At 48.2% G+C, this 22283-nt stretch overlaps 1 protein-coding gene across 3 annotated transcripts in view; it reads left to right on the forward strand.

The window, feature by feature from the left end:
- Nucleotides 1–3729: 3729 nt before the first annotated feature.
- The window catches only part of SCMH1 (Scm polycomb group protein homolog 1), a 55909-nt gene continuing 37355 nt past the window's right edge, over nt 3730–22283 (forward strand). For 2 of the 3 annotated variants that reach the window (XM_075603852.1, XM_075603853.1), the window contains exons 1-5: nt 3730–3850; nt 7131–7510; nt 7974–8030; nt 18943–19013; nt 19413–19647. In XM_075603852.1, the coding sequence (XP_075459967.1) occupies nt 7486–7510; nt 7974–8030; nt 18943–19013; nt 19413–19647 (388 nt within the window). In that variant the 5' untranslated portion in view covers nt 3730–3850; nt 7131–7485. Of the gene's footprint in view, nt 3851–7130; nt 7511–7973; nt 8031–18942; nt 19014–19332; nt 19648–22283 lie in introns of those variants that run through there. The other variant, XM_075603854.1, reaches the window with a different exon arrangement.

Consider the following 22283-nt stretch of genomic DNA (forward strand, 5'->3'; position numbering starts at 1 on the left):
CCCTGCAATTAGGCCTGCAGGGTATCTCCAGTTTCCCCGGTTACGTATGTGTGTTGTCTCTGTATGTGTACTGTTGTGGATATCCTTTTCCAATAAATTAATTTGATAAACTCTTGTGTTCTGTCTGGCGATATTGATCCCGTGTATTAGTCCTGGTCTCCTGTGACACCGGCCCTGGCAGGGGAAGACGATTTCCGGATGAAGCCCCTCTGTAGATTCTCCTGGATGTACTCCTTCATGGCGCGTGTCTCCAAGAGGGACAATGGGTGAGATCACCCTCTGGGGGTCACTGACCCCGGCACAAGCTCGATGTGGCAATCGAAGGATCTATGCAGCGGCAGCTCTTCAGACTGGGCTTTGTTAAAGACATCTCAATACATGGCATAGACATTCGGTAAGGCGGGCGGAGTGTCCTCGGGCGGGAGCGTGATACCCGACGGTATGGGTTGCCTCCGAGCAGGTTTCCATACATCGTGGGCTCCAGCGAATAAGACGAGATGCAGTCCAATCCACCAGAAGGTTATGGCGTTATAACCAGGGCAAGCCCAGAATGACACTGACGGATGGCGAGTGGATAACATAAAACCGGTTCTCCTCCATATGATCCTTACCCGTCCATAACTGTATCAGAACTGTCTCCAGTGAGATGAACGCTAGCTGTAATGGTCTTCCATCGATTGCCTCCAATCCAACTGGAACTTGTTTCTTAATTAGCTGGATGTGGTGCCTCTTGAAGGTCTGGTCGATGAAGTTGCCGCCTGATCCGGAGTCCAAAAAGGTCTGAACTCCCGAGCAATTCCACTGAAAGAAGAAGCCTATTAGGCACCCCTGAGGGAGAGGAGTCGATTATTCTCAGTATGACTCTCCAGGATCTCACTGGGAAATTGCATTTTCCCGACTTGTTGGGGCATTGGAGGGACTGATGTCTGGCAAGGCAGCAGTACATGCAGAGTCCTGTAGTTCTCCTGCGGTGCCTCTCGCTGGACGAGAGCTTAGTGCCTCCCAGTTGCATTGGTTCCGACAAATAGACGAATGGGCATTACCGAGCAAGGTGGAAAGGGGTGAACATCTCCTCGGAGCTGAGCTCTCTCGACCCTCCGTTCCTGCGGTGTTGGTCCATGCAGATTGAAAGGGCGATGAGGTCTTCCAGCTCCCCTGGCCGTTCAAGCGTGGAAAGCTCGTCTTTGAGGTCATCGAAGAGACCCTGGCAGAAGACCGCTGAGAGTGCCTTGTTCTTCCATCTGGTCTCGGTAGCGAGAGTCCGTTACTCAACCGCGTAGTATGCCACCGATCAGGAGCCCTGTGATATATGCAGGAAAGAAGAGGTTGCTGACACCTTGTGTCCCGGTGTGTCAAAGACATGCCGGAGTTTCTGCGTGAATAATGCCAGTTCATTAGTACGGTCTGGTCTGTTTTCCCACATCGGTAATGCCCAGGTCAAGGCCTCATCCGTCAGAAGGGACATAATGTATGCCACATGGGAATGCTGTGATAGGAACCGGGAGGGTGACAACTCAAGTTGAATTGAGCACTGGTTGAGGAAGCCTCGACAGCCGAGTGGATCCCCGCCGTAGAGGTTGGGAGTAGGAAGTTGTGGTTCCGAGGAGGCATGCGTGGTGACGCAGTGGAGGCAGCAGGGGGTGCCGATGTTGTAGATACCAGAGCCGGTGCAGCCTGTACCATGGCCCGTAGTTGATCCATGCATTTTTCATTCTGGTCCAGGTATAGTTCCAATTTGTGGAATGAGCTGGCGTGCAGGGCCAGAATGCGACATACCTCAACGGGGTCCATGTTTGCGGGGCTGAGCATACTGTAATGGATGCTCGCCACAAAAACAGGACGGAACTGCAGAGCCGACTAGGAGCCGCGAATCCGCGTCCGCAGTGAGTGTCACATAGTCATGTTTAGCCGGGTCAGGGTAGGAGAAGGCAGGATAGAGGTAGGCAAGCTGAGTTCGAGGGTTGGAGAGATACAGATCGTAGTGGTCACTTTAGCCGTGTCGAGGATAGGTGAGAGAAGAATGGTCGTGGGTAAGTCTGGGTCAAGGGTCGGAGACAGCAGTGAAGTCCAATACAGGTAGTCCTCGTTATACAACATTTCACTTTACTCCGAATGGCATATTCAACGCTTTACAATGCAACCCTGAGGGCTGTTTTTCGACGCCGGAATGAGTTATCCAACGCTCACTGCCACTGATTAACATGGGACTCACTTTACAATGGTTTCACTATCCAGCGCTACTTCCAGAACGGATTCCGTTAGATAACCCAGGTGACCGCAGCATGCCAGGGGCGGAGCCTGCGTCTGATCCTATCCCTCCATATAACCTCTCCCTATAACTCCTCCTATCTCTCCATATAACCGCTCCCTATAACTCCTCCTATCTCCATATAACCTCCCTATAACTCCTCCTATCTCTCCATATAACCGCTCCCTATAACTCCTCCTATCTCCCCATATAACCTCTCCCTATAACTCCTCCTATCTCCATATAACCTCTCCCTATAACTCCTCCTATCTCTCCCTATAACCTCTCCTTATAACTCCTCCTATCTCTCCATATAACCGCTCCCTATAACTCCTCCTATCTCTCCATATAACCGCTCCCTATAACTCCTCCTATCCATATAACCGCTCCCTATAACTCCTCATCTCTCCATATAACCTCTCCCTATAACTCCTCCGATCTCTCCATATAACCTCTCCCTATAACTCCTCCTATCTCTCCCTATAACTCCTCCTATCTCTCCATATAACTCCTCCTATCTCTCCATATAACCTCACCCTATAAATCCTCCGATCTCTCCATATAACCTCTCCCTATAAGTCCTCCTATCTCTCCATATAACCACTCCCTATAACTCCTCCTGTCTCCATATAACCTCTCCCTATAACTCCTATCTCTCCCTATAACTCCTCATATCTCTCCATATAACCTCTCCCTATAACTCCTCCTATCTCTCCCTATAACTCCTCCTATCTCTCCATATAACCTATCCCTATAACTCCTCCTATCTCTCCATATAACCTATCCCTATAACTCCTCCTATCCCTCCATATAACCGCTCCCTATAACTCCTCCTATCTCTCCATATAACCTCTCCCTTTAACTCCTCCTATCTCTCCATATAACCTCTCCCTATAACTCCTCCTATCTCTCCATATAACCGCTCCTTATAACTCCTCCTATCTCTCCATATAACCTCTCCCTATAACTCCTCCTATCTATCCATATAACCACTCCCTATAACTCCTCCTATCTCTCATATAACCGCTCCCTATAACTCCTATCTCTCCATATAACCTCTCCCTATAACTCCTCCTATCTCTCCCTATAACTCCTCCTATCTCTCCATATAACCTCTCCCTATAACTCCTCCTATCTCTCCATATAACCGCTCCATATAACTCCTCCTATCTCTCCATATAACCACTCCCTATAACTCCTCCTATCTCTCCATATAACCTCTCCCTATAACTCCTCCTATCTCTCCATATAACCTCTCCCTATAACTCCTCCTATCTCTCCATATAACTCCTCCTATCTCTCCATATAACCGCTCCATATAACTCCATAATACCCGTTATAATGCGTAGAGGAACAGTATAGATAGTATTTTTAAAAGGCTAGGTTATGCCTCACAGCCTGCTGTGCCGAGACGTGCACTAGAGGTCGCCTTTATACAATCCTAAATCCAGAAAGAGGAGGAGAGGTAGAGGAGGAGGAGGAGGAGGGGAGGAGGAGAGGAGGGGGGTGTCTGTTTTCCTCTCACTGCGCAGGGAAGATCATGGCGGAATCAGATTGAGATTTTCCCACTAAACCCCGGGAAAAAAGACGAGTGGAGATCAGGCAAGTGACCGCGCTAACGGCGAGAGGCAAAGCGTGCAGCAATGCAGGCTCACAGCTACACTCCCTGCAGCACTGTGTGTCAAACCTCTGGGGAGGAGAGAAGGGGCCAGTGCAGCTCCCTACTCACTGCTGGTCCTGCTGGGCCCTGCAAGGCCCCTTGCAAAGCGTGAGGGGTTAAGGGGAGCTGGTTTTGGTGGGAGGGGGGAGTGGACAGGAGGGAGGAGAGGGAGGAGGTTTTTATTTGGATGCTTGTGTTTGGGTTGTGGATTAGGGGGAAGGGAGAGAGGGGGGAGGGAGCGAAAAGGGCAGGGTGACTGCCCTGGAAAATACAACAGGGATGTTAGGAGGGTGGCTGATTGGGTTACAGGAAGATGTCATTATACGAGTGTAAGCTCTGCGGGCCAGGATTTCTCCCTCCTTGTGTTGTATCTATGTTCCACTATATATTAGTATGTATGCGCAGCCTGACATGATTCTCCTATCTCTGTATTGTATCTGCAGTCCTCTATACATTAGAGTGTTAGCTCTAAGGGATAGGATTCCCCTCTCCCTGTATTATACCTTTGTGTCTCTGAATATTGTATTTGTATCCATCTGTATATTAGAGTGTAAGCTCTGCAGTGTTGCATTCTCTCTCTGTACTGTGTCTGTATCCATCTGTATATCGTATCTAAATGTAACATAGGAAGGATGTTGATACAGGGAGAAATCTGAAAACCGTTACTGGAGTCGGGAAGGAATTTATTTGTCACCTTATGAGACATTGTTGCCACATTTTTCACTGGGAATTTTTAATTACCTTCCTCTGGATCAATATAACGATAAATAAAGGATGAATATCTCCGTCGACAAAATGTAACATAGCTCGAACTCAATGGACATATCTTTTTTCAACCACATCTACCATGTAATTTGTGTGTATATGTATGTATATATATATATATATATATATATATATATATATATATTTATATATATATATATATATAAAGAAACAAATTTCAGCTCGCACTCAATGTACTAAAAAAACATGAACAGGTGCCAGTCTCTAATAATAATAATAGAACAACATTACCATTCTCACGTCCGGTAAAGGAAGACTGCACTCAGATCAGTATAGGCAAAAAAGTCTGTATTAGGCATCAATACAAAATGAACAGGCCGTCCAATCCGACATTTCGGTTCCGGAGAGGAACCCCCCTATATCTATATATATATCGTCATCTTCAGCCCTCAGCGAACGAACACACAGGACAGGCACTCCAAAATCCGAAGGTGAAATGTATTCCTTTGGATCTTGGAGTGCCTGTCCTGTTTTCTTCTATCAGACGTGTTGCCTCGTTGACACCTGGGCTGTTTGCACCCTACTACCACCTGTATCTACACATACGTGACTGCCTGGTTTTCTGAACTGTGAATATACAGTGGTGTGAAAAAGAAAGTACACCCTCTTTGAATTCTATGGTTTTACATATCAGGACATAATAACAATCATCTGTTCCTTAGCAGGTCTTACAATTAGGTAAATACAACCTCAGATGAACAACAACACATGACATATTACACCGTGTCATGATTTATTTAACAAAAATAAAGCCAAAATTGAGAAGCCATGTGTGAAAAACTAAGTACACCTTATGATTCAATAGCTTGTAGAATCACCTTTAGCCGCAATAACTTGAAGTAAGCGTTTTCTGTATGACTTTATCAATCTCTCACATCGTTGTGGAGGAATTTTGACCCACTCTCCTTTACAACGTTGCTTCAGTTCATTGAAGTTTGCGGGCATTTGTTTATGCGCAGCTCTCTTAAGGTCCAGCCACAGCATTTCAATCAGGTTGAGGTCTGGACTTTGACTGGGCCATTGCAACACCTTGATTCTTTTCTTTTTCAGCCATTATGTTGTAGATTTGCTGGTGTGCTTGGGATCATTGTCCTGTTGCATGACCCAATTTCGGCCAAGCTTTAGCTGTCGGACAAATGGCATCACATTCGACTCTAGAATACTTTGGTATACAGAGGAGTTCATGGTTGACTCAATGACTGCAAGGTTCCCTGTGGCTGCAAAACAAACCCAAATCATCACATCTCCACCACCGTGCTTGACAGTTGGTATGAGGTGTTTGTGCTAATATGCTGTGTTTGGTTTTCGCCAAACGTAGCGCTGTGCATTATGGCCAAACATCTCCACTTTGGTCTCGTCTGTCCAAAGGACATTGTTCCAGAAGTCTTGTGGTTTGTTCAGATGCAACTTTGCAAACCTAAGCCGTGCTGCCATGTTCTTTTTAGAGAGAAGAGGCTTTCTCCTGGCAACCCTTCCAAACAATCCATACTTGTTCAATCTTTTTCTAATTGTACTGTCATGAACTTTAACATTTAACATGCTAACTGAGGCCTGTAGAGTCTGAGATTTAACACTTGTTTTTTTTTTTGCAATTTCTCTGAGCATTGCACAGTCTGACCTTGGGGTGAATTTGCTGGGACGTCCACTCCAGGGAAGATTGGCAACTGTCTTGAATGTTTTCCACTTTTGAATTATCTTTTTCACTGTAGAATTAGGGATTTTAAATTGTTTGGAAATGGCCATATAACCCTTCCCAGATTGATGGGCAGCAACAATTGCTTCTCTTAAGATCATTGCTGATGTCTTTCCTCTTTGGCATTGTGTTAACACACACCTGAATGCTCCAGACCAGCAAACTGCTAAAACTTCAGCTTTTATAGAGGTGGTCACACTTGCTGATGATCAATTAATCAAGGGCATTTGCTTAGCAGCACCTGTCTGCTACTTAGCATCTTAATTCCTATGGAAGCAGTAAGGGTGTACTTAGTTTTTCACACATGGCTTCTCCATTTTGGCTTTATTTTTGTTAAATAAATCATGACACGATGTAATATGTCATGTGTTGTTGTTCATCTGAGGTTGTATTTACCTCATTTTAACACTGGCTAAGGAACAGATGATTGTTATTATGTCTTGATATGTAAAACCATAGAAATCAAAGAAGGTGTACTTTCTGTTTCACACAACAAAAAATAGAGAGCCAGAGCGTTGACCTTCGTAATAAACTTTGTGTATTTCTGCATACGTCTTGGTGTGCCTGCTGCTGATATTATGCTGTTATTATGTTATATTATACCCATTTACTTGGCAGCTTAAGCTCGCGGGTAGTACACCATTTTTAGTAGAGTGCCATTATAATCAATGATATATATGTGCGTACATTATGTGTCCATAACCCCGAATGTGTTCTCACTCACCGCCTCTCCTCCTCTGCAGACTGTCATCAAGAAGAGGACTGCAGAGCTTTCTCCTGTCTGCGAAGCCTCCCCTTGGCTGTCTGCGGAGCCTCTCCTTGGCTGTCTGCGGAGCGTCTCCTTGGCTGTCTGCGGAGCGTCCCCTTGGCTGTCTGCGGAGCCTCCCCTTGGCTGTCTGCGGAGCCTCCCCTTGGCTGTCTGCGGAGCCTCCCCTTGGCTGTCTGCGGAGCCTCCCCTTGGCTGTCTGCGGAGCCTCCCCTTGGCTGTCTGCGGAGCATCCCCTTGGCCGTCTGCGGAGCCTCACCTGGCTGTCAGCGGATCCTTCCACTGTGTCTATTTAGCTGAACCTGCAGAACCTCCTTCAGTCTTCTACGATCATGCGAAAACCCGGACACCTTAGAGGTGAAGAGAGTGAGAAAGAGGTGCTGGTAAAGGGACAGAGAGTAAGATGGAGAGAGGGAAATAGAGAGTGGGAGAGAGGTGCTGGTAAAGGGACAGAGAGTAAGATGGAGAGAGGGAAATAGAGAGTGGGAGAGAGGTGCTGGTAAAGGGACAGAGAGTAAGATGGAGAGAGGGAAATAGAGAGTGAGAAAGAGGTGCTGGTAAAGGGACAGAGAGTAAGATGGAGAGAGGGAAATAGAGAGTGGGAGAGAGGTGCTGGTAAAGGGACAGAGTAAGATGGAGAGAGTGAAATAGAGAGTCGGAGAGACAGTGACAGAGGAAGGGGAAAAAATGAGAGGTCTAGACATTATGTTGCACAAGTGGTGGGTGACACTTCATAACACACAACAGATTACACAAACACAGCACAAGTGGGAGTGGGGTTTGAACACCGTCACTAAAATGCTGTTTTATGTTTTTGAAGCCCCTGACTGGAAGGATGGGAGGCGGCACCGCCTGTCTGAGACCCTGACTCATCAAGGTAATCCTAATATATACTGATCTATACACAGACCCACTGACACACACACACAGGCACGCACTGACACACACACACACACACAGGCACGCACTGACACACACACACACACACAGGCACGCACTGACACACACACACAGGAACCCACTGACACACACACACAGGTACCCACTGACACACACACACAGGTACCCACTGACACACACACACAGGCACGCACTGACACACACACACACACAGGCACGCACTGACACACACACAGGCACGCACTGACACACACACACAGGCACGCACTGACACACACACACAGGCACGCACTGACACACACACACAGGCACGCACTGACACACACACACACAGGCACGCACTGACACACACACACAGGCACGCACTGACACACACACACACAGGCACGCACTGACATACACACACAGGCACGCACTGACACACACACACAGGCACGCACTGATACACACACACACACACAGGCACGCACTGACACACACACACACACACACACAGGCACGCACTGACACACACACACAGGCACGCACTGACACGCACTGATACATACACACAGATATATACACAGGCACGCACTGACACACACACAGGCACGCACTGATACACACACACAAAGGCACGCACCGACACACACACAGGCACGCACTGATACACACACAGGCACACACTGACACACACACAGGCACGCACTGACACACACACAGGCACGCACTGATACACACACACACAGGCACGCACTGACACACACACAGGCACGTACTGACACACACACACAGGCACGTACTGACACACACACACAGGCACGCACTGACACACACACAGGCACGCACTGACACACACAGGCACGCTCTGACACACACACAGGCACGCACTGACACACACACAGGCACGCACTGACACACACAGGGCACGCACTGACACACACAGGCACGCACTGACACACAAAGGCACGCACTGACACACACACACACAGGCACGCACTGATATACACACAGGCACGCACTGATACACACACACAGGCACCCACTGATACACACACAGGCACGCACTGATACACACACACAGGCACGCACTGATACACACACACTGGCACGCACTGATACACACACACAGGCACGCACTGATACACACACACACAGGCACGCACTGATACACACACACACAGGCACGCACTGACACACACACACGCACGCACTGACACACACACAGGCACGCACTGACACACACACACGCACGCACTGACACACACACTGGCACGCACTGATACACACACACAGGCACGCACTGATACACACACAGGCACACACTGATACACACACACAGGCACGCACTGATACACACACACTGGCACGCACTGATACACACACACAGGCACGCACTGATACACACACACACAGGCACGCACTGATACACACACACACAGGCACGCACTGACACACACACACGCACGCACTGACACACACACAGGCACGCACTGACACACACACACGCACGCACTGACACACACACTGGCACGCACTGATACACACACACAGGCACGCACTGATACACACACACACACAGGCACGCACTGATACACACACACACAGGCACGCACTGACACACACACACGCACGCACTGACACACACACAGGCACGCACTGACACACACACAGGCACGCACTGATACATACACAGGCACGCACTGATACACACACAGGCACGCACTGATACACACACAGGCACGCACTGATACATACAAAGGCACGCACTGACACACACACAGGCACGCACTGATACACACGCAGGCACGCACTGACACACGCAGGCACGCACTGATACACACGCAGGCACGCACTGATACACACGCAGGCACGCACTGATACATACACAGGCACACACTGATACATACACAGGCACGCACTGATACATACACACAGATACACACACAGGCACGCACTGATACACACACAGGCACGCACTGACACACACACAGGCACGCACTGATACACACACACACAGGCACGCACAGGCACGCACTGACACACACACAGGCACGCACTGATACGCACACAGGCACGCACTGATACACACACACAGGCACGCACTGACACATACACAGGCACGCACTGATACACACACACAGGCACGCACTGACACATACACAGGCTCGCACTGATATATACACAGGCACGCACTGATACATACACAGGCACGCACTGACACACACACAGGCACGCACTGATACATACACACAGATACATACACAGGCACGCACTGATACACACACAGGCACGCACTGACACACACACAGGCACGCACTGATACACACACACACAGGCACGCACAGGCACGCACTGACACACACACAGGCACGCACTGATACGCACACAGGCACGCACTGATACACACACACAGGCACGCACTGACACACACACAGGCACGCACTGATACGCACACAGGCACGCACTGATACACACACACAGGCACGCACTGACACACACACAGGCACGCACTGATACACACACACAGGCACGCACTGACACATACACAGGCACGCACTGATACATACACAGGCACGCACTGATACATACACAGGCACGCACTGACACACACACAGGCACGCACTGATACACACACACAGGCACGCACTGATACACACACACAGGCACGCACTGATACACACACACTGGCACGCACTGATACACACACACAGGCACGCACTGATACACACACAGGCACGCACTGATACACACACAGGCACGCACTGATACATACAAAGGCACGCACTGACACACACACAGGCACGCACTGATACGCACACAGGCACGCACTGATACGCACACAGGCACGCACTGATACACACACACAGGCACGCACTGATACACACACAGGCACGCACTGATACACACACACAGGCACGCACTGATACACACACACAGGCACGCACTGATACACACACACACAGGCACGCACTGATACACACACACTGGCACGCACTGATACACACACACAGGCACGCACTGATACACACACAGGCACGCACTGATACGCACACAGGCACGCACTGATATACACACACAGGCACGCACTGATACATACACAGGCACGCACTGACACACACACAGGCACGCACTGATACACACACACAAAGGCACGCACCGACACACACACAGGCATGCACTGATACACACACAGGCACACACTGACACACACACAGGCACGCACTGATACACACACAGGCACGCAGTGATACACACACAGGCACGCACTGATACACACAGGCACGCACTGACACACACAGGCACGCACTGATACATACACAGGCACGCACTGATACAAACAGGCACGCACTGATACACACACAGGCACGCACTGATACACACAGGCACGCACTGATACACACACAGGCACGCACTGACACACACACAGGCACGCACTGATACATACACAGGCACGCACTGATACACACAGGCACGCACTGATACACACACAGGCACGCACTGACACACACACAGGCACGCACTGATACATACACAGGCACGCACTGATACACACACAGGCACGCACTGATACACACACAGGCACGCACTGATACATACAAAGGCACGCACTGACACACACACAGGCACGCACTGATACACACACAGGCACGCACTGACACACGCAGGCACGCACTGATACATACACAGGCACGCACTGATACATACACAGGCACACACTGATACATACACACACACACAGGCACGCACTGACACACACACAGATACATACACAGGCACTCACTGATACACACACAGATACATACACAGGCACGCACTGATACACACACAGGCACGCACTGACACATACACAGGCACGCACTGATACATACACACACAGGCACGCACAGGCACGCACAGGCACGCACTGACACACACACAGGCACGCACTGATACATACACACAGGCACGCACTGATACATACACAGGCACGTACTGATACATACACAGGCACACACTGATACACACACAGGCACGCACTGATACACACACAGGCACGCACTGACACACACACAGGCACGCACTGATACATACACAGGCACGCACTGATACATACACAGGCACGCACTGATACATACACAGGCACGCACTGATACACACACAGGCACGCACTGATACATACACAGGCACGCACTGATACATACACAGGCACGCACTGATACATACACAGGCACGCACTGATACACACACAGATACATACACAGGCACGCACTGATACACACACAGGCACGCACTGATACATACACAGGCACGCACTGATACATACACAGGCACGCACTGATACACACACAGGCACGCACTGATACACACACAGGCACGCACTGACACACACACAGGCACGCACTGATACATACACAGGCACGCACTGATACATACACAGGCACGCACTGATACACACACAGGCACGCACTGATACACACACAGGCACGCACTGATACACACACAGATACATACACAGGCACGCACTGATACACACACAGGCACGCACTGATACACACACAGGCACGCACTGATACACACACAGGCACGCACTGATACACACACAGGCACGCACTGATACACACACAGGCACGCACTGATACACACACAGGCACGCACTGATAAACACACAGGCACGCACTGATACACACACAGGCACGCACTGATACACACACAGGCACGCACTGATACACACACAGGCACGCACTGATACACACACAGGCACGCACTGACACACACACAGGCACGCACTGATACACACACAGGCACGCACTGATACACACACAGGCACGCACTGATACACACACAGGCACGCACTGATACACACACAGGCACGCACTGATACACACACAGGCACGCACTGATACACACACAGGCACGCACTGATACATACACAGGCACGCACTGATACACACACAGATACACACACAGGCACGCACTGATACACACACAGGCACGCACTGATACACACACAGGCACGCACTGATACACACACAGGCACGCACTGATACATACACAGGCACGCACTGATACACACACAGGCACGCACTGATACATACACAGGCACGCACTGACACACACAGGCACGCACTGACACACACACAGGCACGCACTGATACATACACAGGCACGCACTGATACATACACAGGCACGCACTGATACACACACAGGCACGCACTGATACACACACAGGCACGCACTGATACACACACAGGCACGCACTGACACATACACAGGCACGCACTGACACACACACAGGCACGCACTGATACATACACAGGCACGCACTGATACACACACAGGCACGCACTGATACACACACAGGCACGCACTGATACATACACAGGCACGAACTGATACACACACAGGCACGCACTGACACACACACAGGCACGCACTGACACACACACAGGCACACACTGATACATACACAGGCACGCACTGATACACACACAGGCACACACTGATACACACACACAGATACATACACAGGCACGCACTGATACACACACAGGCACGCACTGACACACGCAGGCACGCACTGACACATACACACAGGCACGCACTGATACATACACACAGGCACGCACTGACACACACAGGCACGCACTGACACACACACACAGGCACGCACTGATACATACACACAGGCACGCACTGATACATACACACAGGCACGCACTGATACATACACACAGGCACGCACTGATACACACAGGCACGCACTGATACACACACAGGCACGCACTGACACACACACAGGCACGCACTGATACTCACACAGGCACGCACTGATACATACACACAGGCACGCACTGATACATACACACAGGCACGCACTGATACATACACACAGGCACGCACAGATACATACACACAGGCACGCACTGATACGCACACAGGCACGCACTGATACACACACAGGCACGCACTGATACACACACAGGCACGCACTGATACGCACACAGGCACGCACTGATACACACACAGGCACGCACTGACACACACACAGGCACGCACTGATACACACACAGGCACGCACTGATACGCACACAGGCACGCACTGATACATACACAGGCACGCACTGACACACACACAGATACATACACAGGCACGCACTGACACACACACACACACAGGCACGCACTGACACACACACAGGCACGCACTGACACACACACAGGCACGCACTGATACGCACACAGGCACGCACTGATACATACACAGGCACGCACTGATACATACACACACAGGCACGCACTGACACACACACAGCCACGCACTGATACACACACAGGCACGCACTGATACACACACACAGATACATACACAGGCACGCACTGATACACACACACAGATACATACACAGGCACGCACTGATACACACACAGGCACGCACTGATACACACACAGGCACGCACTGACACACACACAGGCACGCACTGATACGCACACAGGCACGCAGTGATACACACACAGGCACGCAGTGATACACACACAGGCACGCACTGACACACACACAGATACATACACAGGCACGCACTGACACACAGGCACGCCCCGACACACACACAGGCACGCACTGACACACACACAGGCACGCACTGACACACACACAGGCACGCACTGACACACACACAGGCACGCACTGACACACACACAGGCATGCACTGATACACACACGGGCACGCACTGACACACACACAGATACATACACAGGCACGCACTGACACACACACAGGCACGCACTGACACACACACAGGCACGCACTGACACACACACAGGCACGCACTGACACACACACAGGCACGCACTGACACACACACACACACGCACGCACTGATACATAGATGTAATACAGAGGAATTTGAATTATATGGTTCTTTTGTTATCTATATGTACATGAGCTCTATTATTACAACAATATATTAGCATTGATTGGACTGGTGGCATTATTATTGAGTGACTCTATTAAGGTGTATATATATATATATATATAAGTATACATTACCGCATAGCAGCAAAAAGGGAGACAGCACTCAGGTGAATGAAAATAAATGTATTAAATACAGCACATAACTCCAACGTTTCGATCCCACAGGGGGATCTTCCTCAGGGTGGTGCACCACCCTGAGGAAGATCCCCCTGTGGGATCGAAACGTTGGAGTTATGTGCTGTATTTAATACATTTATTTTCATTCACCTGAGTGCTGTCTCCCTTTTTGCTGCTATGCGGTAATGTATACTTTTATTATTTATATGGGACATGCACCTATTCATTATTGAATTTCTATTGGAGTGCCAGTGATTTTTTATCACATATTATATATATATATATATATATATACTGTAAATATTACTGTATGTTCATTTGCATGTCTTAGACGGGTCTGCAACCCCGCCTTTCACCATTATCACCCAGCACACAGCACTTCCACTGCAGCAAGGGATTCTGGGAAATGACATGCAAATGAGCACAAAGTGCCACCTTTTATCTCAAGCTCCTATTACATATATATATATATATATATATATATATATATATATACAGGGACACATACCCTATGTATACTCACTGCTTTTTAGCTAATCGGGATTAGCAGATTACTGACACTATATCATTGAATATATTATGTGAATCGCGGAGCGAGTATCATTTTGGGCCTAAGTTGCCTAAGACATTGTCTGTTTGTTTTAACAAGTCCCGTGTATGGAGTTTCTATATATTTCATCTGGCGATTCAAGTGGTTTCACACCACAGACTACATACATATGTATCGTTAAGTAATTGAGAGTTGAGTTGCCCCTGCAGGATACTATTGTAGTCTCTACTGTTTAGTTGGTTCGGCTGCGCCCATAGACACTGCAGCCGGGCGGAGGCGCGTGGAGGCTGAGGGACAGCGGGTGCTTTCCCTGCCCTTCCGGGGGCGTGTCTATGGGCGGGCCAGTGACGTCACGGAGCTGGTTCGCCCTCATTGGGCGAACCGCTCACGTGACCGGCTTTTGGCGCGAGAGAAACCAGTTGTGACTGATTTCACGCACATCGCGCGCTCCCTCCGGCACGCTGTATAGACGCGGTCACTGTCTTTAGCCAGTCTAATTGCTCAGCGTGCGGACACGTCCGCGCGGTCTGCCCCTGTATGGACGCAGCCTTACTACTACGATACTACAGACACTAGTGTAACTTTTTACTCTGCATGTTATAGAAGCCATAGCCTCCACCCAGAACCCGGTCTGTGATATTTAGTGCATTCACGTATATAACAGGCAACATGTGTCTACATCACATCACTGTTATCTATTGAAGTTGGGAGACTGTTGCCTGCCTATTGATAGCGACTAACCCTGTCATACTAGGGTAGCAAGGGGGGGGGGGGGGATAGACAGCACTCTGACACAATGACTCAGCAAGGTTGCAGGGTGCACGGAACAGGAAGGGACCCCCTCGAAACGTCGCCCCCCTAGTTTGCTTTCCTTTTTCCATTTTTGTGATTTTTTGCTTTTCTTTTGTGTTTTTTCCCCCTTCTCCTTCTTTCCCCCCTATATTTTCATTTCCTCTATGGTGATATTTATTCTTGCATTGGCGTATTGGCTATTGTTGCTATATTTTCAGTTTATTATTAGTGTCATTAAATTATTCATTTGCCCTACACTGGTATTCGCTTATATCTGTAGCTGTGAGACAGAGAGTGCTGGTACTATTTTTTGGATTGTTAGTAACCCTGTCATACGTTACCCTCACCCCATTAGGGTTAGTTTTGGACTATCTCAGCCAACAATGAGGATCTTTACTAATGAGTCCGTAGCGACCTCCCCATTATTTTAATTGATTTTATTGTTGTTTCATTTATGTTATTATATACCTAATAAAAGATTTCAGATTTGCTATTCAGTAAGAGAGGCGATATGGGGCAATGGAACCCACAGATTGAATTTTCCCGGCCATATCTTTATTTCACCTCTTTTGTCAATATAGAGTGCAGTTAGGTGTCTTTCTGGTAGCTTCTATCAACCTTTTTGTATACATATTGCAGATACAGCAGTAATATTTTCCACTTAAACTTTTCATTCCACTCACTGCCCTAAAACTATAGGGTGTTTCTTTACATAAACAGACATACTGATTATATGTATATATGGTGGCACTGTGGGCTCATTTGCATGTCATTCCCAGAATCCCTTGCTGCAGTGGAAGTGCTGTGTGCTGGGTGATAATGGTGAAAGACGGGGTTGCAGACTTGTCTAAGACATGCAGATGAGCATACAGTAATATTTCCATTTGCTATATGCTTTGCTGTGGAGGGATTTTGTCACTTTTTTTTACCCACCATAACGTAACTAAGTGTGGTGAAACCTATCCCAAGCTTTGAATGGCAAAGCCAGTTTAACCGGCCTCACACTGATGAGACCCTATAGGTCAAAACAGCTTCTCGGCCTTTTGGCTGAGATCAAGTGTAGTGTCTATCCTACCTGTGGCAGGAGTAGGACGCACAGTGGCACACATTTTGTTCTCTGGCCTGGTTGAGAGGTGGGATGAGCCCAAGATTTTCTTGGACCCATGCACCCCGGCTGGAGAAGTCACAAAGGGGGGGTTCGTAGTACAGTTCCGTCTGTGTGAGGCTCACTGTGGGCAAGGTTATGTCCTTCCGAAGCTACAGATGGAACGTGGAAGTTCCCAGCATTGGACCCTGGATTCTACGGATCTACTTCCCTCATTCCCGTCATCCCTGGGCCTTCTGGCTAAGGGGGGCCTAGCCCATCAGGACTGGGGTGCTCCGGCACAGACATGCAGCACTTGGTGTCCCGCTATGGTTGCTGTAGCAGTGCACCCACTTACACGTAGCACTTACCTTGTGTGTGTCTGCGGAGGAGATGCAGTGAAGCACGGCTAGTGACCGTCCCTCTTCGGAGAGAAAACGACCTGGAGAAGTAGGCTCCGTCCGAAAACCAAAGTCTTGGACTTTCTTGCGGGCCTTCTGGCCGAAGAAACGAAGAGGAGGACGTCCACGAGCTTGATGAGAGACGGCGTCAAGGTACCCTCGGACCTTCCTGGCCATTGGGCTGAAGATCCTTGAGAGCAGTAACAGGAGTTGTTCGACTTCGGGAGGACAGACTCAAACTAGAGCACCCAAGCCGCTGAAGCGGCTGGAGTTCAGGGGGAGGGATTAAAAAAAAAAACCTGTCTGTGGGTAGGTTTACTGGCTATGCATCTTAACCCAGGCTGTGCTGGAAAGCTGTGCAATGCAGCAAGCATAAGCTTATAAGGGACCACGTGACATGGTTTTGAAGCAAAAGGTGGCACTGTGTGCTCATATGCATGTCATTTCCCAGAATCCCTTGTTGCAGTGGAAGTGCTGTGTGTTGGGTGACAATGGTGAAAGGCGGGGGTTGCAGACCTGTCTAAGACATGCAAATGAGCATACAATAATATTTCCATTATATATATGTGTGTGTGTGTGTGATGGCTCAATCAGAGACTCACTCAAAGACAGCCTCTGGGTTAAGCCACCTGTACTGAAGCGGGGATTGATTGAGCCACCTGTGCTGAAGCAGGGATATCCTGAAAGCGTGGCCTGTTGGGGCGGGGGAGTGGGGCTTGAGCACCACTGTAGAAAACTATACACTGCCACTGATATATATATATATATACATACTAGACCCAGACACCCTGATCTATACACAGATTTTCACACAGACCCATACATGCACATACACTGTTTAATATACCCGTTATTGGAAACCTGTGCCTTTTTAAACACGTGTTAGGTGTCTGCTGTATACTGTGTGTACCCATATGTGTTAGAGAAATTCCCCGCGGGGCCAAATACTGATTTAATAGGCTGTGTAATATTGCATGATCTATGACGTGTTAATGTTCTCCTTTGCAGGTCACTTCAGTTGGGAAAAATACTTAAAGGAGACGGGGTCTCTGCCAGCCCCCCCTCACTGCTTCAGGCAGGTAAGAGAGGGATGGAGCAGATAGGACTGATGTCACCTCATGGGGGATAGAAAGACTCCACGTCTCCATAGCTCTGTTTGTGTCACTGTGTCACCCTGCGGTGGGAGGGACAGACTCCATGTCCCATAACTCCCTCTGTCTGTGTCACCCTGTGGTGGGAGGGACAGACTCCATGTCCCATAGCTCCCTCTGTCTGTGTCACCCTGTGGTGGGAGGGACGGACTCCATGTCCCCTAGCTCCCCTCTGTCTGTGTCTCCCTGTGGGGACGACGACAGACTTCAGGTCCCATAGCTCCCTTCTCTTTGTTTCTCCCTGCAGTGAGAGGGACACACTCCATGTCCCATAGCTCCATTGTCAATGGATGACTTTCACCCTCACAACTCTCCTCCCCTCTCCAGTCCTGCTCTCCCCCCTCCAATGATTACAAGATCGGAATGAAGCTGGAGGCTCAGGACCCCCGGAACACGACCTCCACCTGCATCGCCTCCGTGGTGGGACTCACGGGAGCTCGGCTCAGACTGCGACTCGATGGGAGCGATAATAAGAACGACTTCTGGAGACTTGTGGACTCCTCTGAGATCCAGCCCATTGGAACATGCGAGAAGAGTGGGGGAATGTTACAGCCTCCACTGGGTGAGGCCTCCACAATCTAAACACACCTCCTAATACCGCAGGCACCACACTGTGCAGGACTTGTAGCATATACAGATGAGTTCATTATCAGTGTTCATTATACTCCGCATCATTATACTGCGCAGCGTGCGCATTATCAGTGTATAGAGTTACTCAGTATAGCGTGCGCATTATCAGTGTATAGAGTTACTCAGTATAGCGTGCGCATTATCAGTGTATAGAGTTACTCAGTATAGCGTGCGCATTATCAGTGTATAGAGTTACTCAGTATAGCGTGCGCATTATCAGTGTATAGAGATACTCAGTATAGCGTGCGCATTATCAGTGTATAGAGATACTCAGTATAGCGTGCGCATTATCAGTGTATAGAGATTCTCAGTATAGCATGCGCATTATGAGTGTATAGAGATACTCAGTATAGCGTGCGCATTATCAGTGTATAGAGATACTCAGTATAGCGTGCGCATTATCAGTGTATAGAGATACTCAGTATAGCGTGCGCATTATCAGTGTATAGAGATACTCAGTATAGGGTGCGCATTATCAGTGTATAGAGATACTCAGTATAACGTGCGCATTATCAGTGTATAGAGATACTCAGTATAGCGTGCGCATTATCAGTGTATAGAGATACTCAGTATAACGTGCGCATTATCAGTGTATAGATACTCAGTATAGCGTGCGCATTATCAGTGTATAGATACTCAGTATAGCCTGCGCATTATCAGTGTATAGATACTCAGTATAGCGTGCGCATTATCAGTGTATAGATACTCAGTATAGCCTGCGCATTATCAGTGTATAGATACTCAGTATAACGTGCGCATTATCAGTGTATAGATACTCAGTATAGCGTGCGCATTATCAGTGTATAGAGATACTCAGTATAGCGTGCGCATTATCAGTGTATAGAGATACTCAGTATAGCGTGCGCATTATCAGTGTATAGAGATACTCAGTATAGCGTGCGCATTATCAGTATATTGAGATACTCAGTATAGCGTGCGCATTATCAGTGTATAGAGATACTCAGTATAGCGTGCGCATTATCAGTGTATAGAGATTCTCAGTATAGCGTGCGCATTATCAGTGTATAGAGATACTCAGTATAGCGTGCGCATTATCAGTGTATAGAGATACTCAGTATAGCGTGCGCATTATCAGTGTATAGAGATACTCAGTATAGCGTGCGCATTATCAGTGTATAGAGATACTCAGTATAGCGTGCGCATTAACAGTGTATAGAGATACTCAGTATAGCGTGCGCATTATCAGTGTATAGAGATACTCAGTATAGCGTGCGCATTAACAGTGTATAGAGATACTCAGTATAGCGTGCGCATTATCAGTGTATAGATACTCAGTATAGCCTGCGCATTATCAGTGTATAGATACTCAGTATAACGTGCGCATTATCAGTGTATAGATACTCAGTATAGCGTGCGCATTATCAGTGTATAGATACTTAGTATAACGTGCGCATTATCAGTGTATAGATACTCAGTATAGCGTGCGCATTATCAGTGTATAGATACTCAGTATAGCCTGCGCATTATCAGTGTATAGATACTCAGTATAGCGTGCGCATTATCAGTGTATAGATACTCAGTATAGCCTGCGCATTATCAGTGTATAGATACTCAGTATAACGTGCGCATTATCAGTGTATAGATACTCAGTATAGCGTGCGCATTATCAGTGTATAGAGATACTCAGTATAGCGTGCGCATTATCAGTGTATAGAGATACTCAGTATAGCGTGCGCATTATCAGTGTATAGAGATACTCAGTATAGCGTGCGCATTATCAGTATATTGAGATACTCAGTATAGCGTGCGCATTATCAGTGTATAGAGATACTCAGTATAGCGTGCGCATTATCAGTGTATAGAGATTCTCAGTATAGCGTGCGCATTATCAGTGTATAGAGATACTCAGTATAGCGTGCGCATTATCAGTGTATAGAGATACTCAGTATAGCGTGCGCATTATCAGTGTATAGAGATACTCAGTATAGCGTGCGCATTATCAGTGTATAGAGATACTCAGTATAGCGTGCGCATTAACAGTGTATAGAGATACTCAGTATAGCGTGCGCATTATCAGTGTATAGAGATACTCAGTATAGCGTGCGCATTAACAGTGTATAGAGATACTCAGTATAGCGTGCGCATTATCAGTGTATAGATACTCAGTATAGCCTGCGCATTATCAGTGTATAGATACTCAGTATAACGTGCGCATTATCAGTGTATAGATACTCAGTATAGCGTGCGCATTATCAGTGTATAGAGATACTCAGTATAGCGTGCGCATTATCAGTGTATAGAGATACTCAGTATAGTGTGCGCATTATCAGTGTATAGAGTTACTCAGTATAGCGTGCGCATTATCAGTGTATAGAGTTACTCAGTATAGCGTGCGCATTATCAGTGTATAGAGATACTCAGTATAGCGTGCGCATTATCAGTGTATAGAGATACTCAGTATAGCGTGCGCATTATCAGTGTATAGAGATTCTCAGTATAGCATGCGCATTATGAGTGTATAGAGATACTCAGTATAGCGTGCGCATTATCAGTGTATAGAGATACTCAGTATAGCGTGCGCATTATCAGTGTATAGAGATACTCAGT

This window comes from Ascaphus truei, chromosome 6, assembly GCF_040206685.1.
Source record: "Ascaphus truei isolate aAscTru1 chromosome 6, aAscTru1.hap1, whole genome shotgun sequence".
NCBI classification, from domain to species: Eukaryota; Metazoa; Chordata; class Amphibia; order Anura; family Ascaphidae; genus Ascaphus; species Ascaphus truei.